Below are 5,357 nucleotides of genomic sequence, written 5' to 3'. Positions count from 1 at the left end.
GCAGAAGTCAGAAGTAATGGAGTACAAGGCTTCTTGATGGAATATTCTCCACTTGGATGAGTGCAGCTCCAACAACACTCAATAAGCTTGACACCATCCAGGACAAAGCAACTCACTTAATTGGCAGCCAATCCAACAAGTTAAACATTCACTCCCTACACCACTGACGCAGTGGCATCAATGCGTTCCATCTACAAGATGCAATGCAATAACTTAACCTAACTCCTTCGACAGCACCCTACAAAGCCCCAACCTCAACCACTTAGGACAGCAGTTGCATGGGAACACCATCACCTTCAAGTTTCCCTGCTAGCCACATACTTTCCTGAATGGAAACTATTTCACCAGCCCTTTAATCACTGAGTCAAAATCCTGGAACTCTCTTCATAACAGCACTGTAGTTCCAGGTGGGGCAGCTTACCACCACCTTCGCAAGGCCAATTAGGGACGGAAGATAAAGTGATGCTCACATCCCATGAAAAAAAATCTCCCAAACCAACATCTAGAGACAGCTGATCTCGTAATGTCATTGCAGCTTGTGGGACAATCCTATACACAAATTGGCTGCCATCTTTTACATTAGTGACTACATTTCAAAAACTATTTCGTTGCCTGTAGTTTTGGAATGCCTGAACGGCATTGTGGAAACTCTCATTCTTGCTTGCACATCCATAGCAACTGGGAACATCATGAGGCTGATGTCTATTCAGGACCTTTAATACTGAAATGGAGAGGTCCTTGTGCATTCTTTTATTGAGCTACCAGTCTTGTTTCCACCTAGCAGAATGTATTTATAGCTTTCTTAGAAACAGTTAGACAACATAGGTCAAGGTTCAAGAATTCAGACTAGTTAACTCAAGCAGAGAAATCCCAGGGATTTGCTAACCTCTACAGCCAATTTCCATTAAGTAACGTCCCCAGCAATGCACTGAGTGCGAATTCAAAAATAAAGTCAACATGCGGATGCCATGTAATCATAAAATCAACAATCACAACAACAATCTGGCCATTCTTTGAAGTGTTCCTGATACCCGGTAATATTGGGTAATTTTCATTATCGGGTTTGTGTAGCCTGGCAATGTCATCCACCCTCGCAATCGTGGATAACATCTTCAGTATTGTACAGCTTCCATCCTCCTGCTGCCTTCGTTATGAATTTCAAATTATGTCCATGCATCCAGGACCAGATTACCATTAATGGGCACCTATAAAGATAGCAACTTGACTTGCAATTGTTCCTTTCTCCAGTTCTGTGTATCCAAGTCAACAATAACTCCTCAGCATTAATCAAAGGGGCATTGTCTTCATGAGAAGAGTCTCTGGCAATCTTTTTATTTTGTCTGTGAAAGGAGCCTCGCAATTTTCCTCACATCAGATGCAAATGAGGCACGCGGATGCAAATTGCATTATTGCCTTGTGTGACTGTACACAGATGAGAAAGGGTTTGCCAAACATCTTTTCACAAAGACAGTGCCCCTTTAACAAGGGAACCGTTTATCAGCAGGATCTTTAAGCTGCAATATTTAAGACTTAGTTGATCCATTAAATATCTTCTCATTTCCAAACATCCCATAAAACTACAAATATTGAAAATTTGACAGAGAACGTGCTTTTCAATAGAATTTGTCTGCATTATTAAATGGGCACTCACAAGAGGGCAGGGAGTCGATAGACACAACTGAGTATTAAACCTGAACAGTTGGTGGAATCTGCCAGACACTGCAAATTTGTATTCCAAATTTGAGGTTAATGGACTTATTCATGAGCAAAAACATTCAAGTGAGTTTTACTTGATTCCACAAACAGAATACAAATCATCTCATAGTTTGCGCATTCTTAACCAGAGGAAAATTAATTTTTCACTTGCATTAATCATCATGTTATTAAAGTGACACCCCACCTTGCATGAGTCCATCAAGAAATATTCTCTTCTGCACAATAATCCTATCTACCATCTCTTTTAAGAGACATTAAAAAAATATTTAAAACTTACCAGTAGTTGTCTCTGTTAAACAGAGCGGGGTTCCACAAGCTGCTCAAGATCCACTCAGTACTGAAACAAAAAGGGGTTTCAATCTCCATCTCAGTCCCAGGTGGGAGTAAACCCCTGCCGGTATCATTCAGTGTCACTGAGATCAGAAGGATCCAAGGAGAGGGTGATGAGCTCCAAATGTAAATGGCATACTTTATATCTTTGGTTACTTCAAGACTGGAAATAATTTTCCAGAGGTAGGGCAATTATGAACACAAAACTAGGGATCTGAGGGCCAAGGATTGCAAATGCAAGCCACAGCTAATAAGCCCCCCCTCTGGTTACTGAGGAAACTCTCAACGACTAAACCTGACACGTTGAGACTTGTTATACACTTTACCAGATGCTGATCTTTACACCAACACTTTCTATTTATAACAAGCTATCGTAGGTTTATTCAGACTTGTGTAGCTAAATACCAAAGATTGGCGGAGGTGGGTGCAGTCAGGGAACATCTTCACTTGGACCTTTTTGGGAATTCAGAAAATTAGAGGTCTGGACAATGTTTTATCACACTTGTATTAGTTGTTTTGGCTAATCCTTGTCCCCTGAATATCTTTCCATTAAAGACATTTGAAGCACCCTACAGAAACTTTAATTGATTGCAAATGCCAAAGTGAACTGTAATAACTACACACAGTTATGAAGTATTGGATTAGCTGCCAACTTGAGTTTGGACTTAAAGCTTTTGCTTTCACTTCCCCTCATCTGTGCCCAACTTTAGAATTTCATCACATTGAATATTATCCTCGCGGTTGTGGGGGGAAAACAAAGAAATTGGAAACATTCTCCATCCAAAACCAAACACGGAAGGCAACTTTTGTTCTTGTTAAAATGGCAAGATAGGAAACGTTTTATTATAATCGAGAAGAAAATTTCTCTTCCAAAATAGAAATCTGTACAACTTTTGCCACAATCAATATACATGAACTGTACAAATTTACAGCAGTTCATAATTTATCAAATTGCGAGATGGTCAAAACAGAATTCACAAATCAAACATTTGTGAAGCTACCTGATCACGGTAGAGAAGAAACTACAGTCCGCATCCACTTCACTGAACAGTGCTAAAAATGAAAGACGGCACTTTAGAAAAAACCCTAGGCTAGCAATGTACAGATATAGCTATTTCATCAAAGTAGGTTAGTCAAATGTTAAAGAGCAGTGCTCTTGTAGCTCTACAAAGGCTGTTTAAACCCATTTTCAAAGATATTTTCACCCGACCCTCAATTTTATGTTTTTTTTAAAAAAGACAAATTGCCAAGTGTCAAAATACTGTTTTGAGGAATTAGTAAAAGGCGAAAAACAGTTTGGCAGTTTTCGCTTCCCCACACAAACATTTCTATAGATAGATATATATATAAAATATATAATTTTGGTTTGGATTTGGTACTTTGCTGGAAACATTTGAGATGTGACCTTTGTTTTTTTTCCTGAACAACACACAGCCTGTGTGAGAGCTACACAACCCCTTCCTTAACATTTAAGAGACAAACCAGCCCCTAAACAAAGCCCAATTTGGGTCCCAAATAATAAAGTCGCCTTCCTTTCTTTCCCACCCATTCCCTCCCTCCATCAGCACCCACCCCCCATTTCTAGTGCAGATTTTGTTTAGGGGGGGGGGGACAGTGTGTGGGGTGAAGGGGGGGGGGTCCTCTTGTTTTTTGCACTAGCTGGACACGGTCATCATGTTGTAGGTTTTGGAAGGGCTGGTCCTGCCCAGCAGCAGCTCGTCCTTGCAGCTGGTCCGGCTGCCGTCCACCATGGCAGCCAGGGAGGAGGAGGAGGAGGAGGAGGAGGAGGGGGGCGAGGCGACTCCCAGGCGGTGGCCGTGGTGGTGGCTGTGGCCCGCGGGGTGAGCCTCGTACAGGACGCAGATGGAGCCGTCCTCGCCGATCCGGTACGACACCTCGAACGGGTCGACCCAGAGGGTGAGTTCGCTGGGCAGCAGCTGGAAAACCTGCCGGTCGCTCAGGCCGATCCGGTTCGCTGCCTTCCAGATGATGGGGTCCATCTTGTGGTTGATCCGGATGCACCGGTACCCGGAGCCTTTGCAGGGCTTCTCGGGGAACCAGTGGTGCTTGTAGTGCTCTGTTGGGGAAGAAGGAGACACAAGAGACAAAAGAAGACGTGAGCTTGCCAGTGGATGAACAGAGGAGAGGGGGAGGGAGGGGGCACCCAAAAGTTGGGGACAGTTGGTCAGCGCCTCACCATCTCGTGCATTCAAGATCTGCGATTTTTGACCCGGGTTTTAAGTGCACTTGAAAGAGCATTTTGCATTTAGCCTTTGGCACCGCTTTTCTTTTTGCAAAAGGCGAACTCCCGCTGTTAAAAAAACTGAGGAGGTGGAAAGTCGCAGAACGTTGAGTGATCGGCGCCATGTCCCCCCCGAGCGCGCGAGCTGCTGTCCCGGGACAATGAGCGCGCGGGGGAGAGGGGGGGGACGGTGACGGTTGGTTGGCTGGCTGGCAACAGGCGCGAGCTGCGGGCCCCGCGTTCCATTCCCCGAGCGCGGTGCTCTGGCCGCCTTCCACCGGCGCGCGCGCGCTCGCTCTGAGGGGAGCGGACACTCACTCACCTGCCAGCAGTTCCTGCAGCGACTGGCAGAAAGTCTGCAGCTGCCGCTCGTTCACCGTCGCCTTGGTCCGGAGGAGCTTGCAGATAAATCCCACCGCCGCGCTGATCTCTGGCTTCATCTCGGCCCAGGTGCCCAAAACGTACATTTGAGAAAATTCCTGTTTTTTGTTTCTCCTCTCTTAATTCCTCAGAAAGTTTATTTCTCGAACAAAGAAAAATATTTCCTGACAAAAATAGTCCCCCACCACCGCCGTATTTATTTCCTCTCTTTCCGTAGATTTGGGGGGGGAAGAGGGGGGGGGGGTTGGTGGGTGCGTGCGAATGAAGAAGGAATTCTTTAAGAAAAAAAAGGGGAAAAGGTTTTGTTTTCGTCGTTGGTGTGTGTATGTGTGGCGGTATAATGAGGTCTTTGTCGGTGCGATGAGTCAGCGCTGTTGCTGTATGGGGCGCTTCTGCTGCCAGTCCATAACCGCACGCGGTCGGTCCGCCACCGAGTGGGACGGACTGGAGCGCGGAGCTGCTATTTATACCCAGGAGGCAGGCGGGAAGTGACGTAGGACAACAAAGGGCGGGGTTTGCGAGTGGGCAGACGTCACCGCCGCGAGGGGTGTGGGTGACGTAATCGTCCTGGCTGGCTGGCCGGCTGGGCGCCTGGGATTGGTGCTGCTTGGAGGTCATGTGTTTCGAGGAGCTGGAGTCACGTGGTGCGGCAGTATTATGGATACATTGCTGCTGATAGGGGGCAGTT

General features: G+C 45.8%; 1 protein-coding gene across 1 annotated transcript; it reads right to left on the bottom strand.

Annotated features, from left to right (window-relative positions):
* Positions 1-2,850: 2,850 nt before the first annotated feature.
* Positions 2,851-5,105, bottom strand: LOC144498468 (protein BTG1-like). The gene is made up of 2 exons (XM_078219630.1): positions 4,611-5,105; positions 2,851-4,123 (listed from the first exon to the last, which is right to left on the bottom strand). Exons 1-2 carry the CDS (start codon positions 4,753-4,755, stop codon positions 3,702-3,704), a joined length of 567 nt encoding a protein of 188 aa, XP_078075756.1. The 5' UTR covers positions 4,756-5,105; the 3' UTR covers positions 2,851-3,701.
* Between the last annotated feature and the right edge of the window lie 252 nt (positions 5,106-5,357).

Source organism: Mustelus asterias, chromosome 9, assembly GCF_964213995.1.
Source record: "Mustelus asterias chromosome 9, sMusAst1.hap1.1, whole genome shotgun sequence".
NCBI lineage: Eukaryota > Metazoa > Chordata > Chondrichthyes > Carcharhiniformes > Triakidae > Mustelus > Mustelus asterias.
This window is presented reverse-complemented; position numbering and strand designations above follow the sequence as displayed.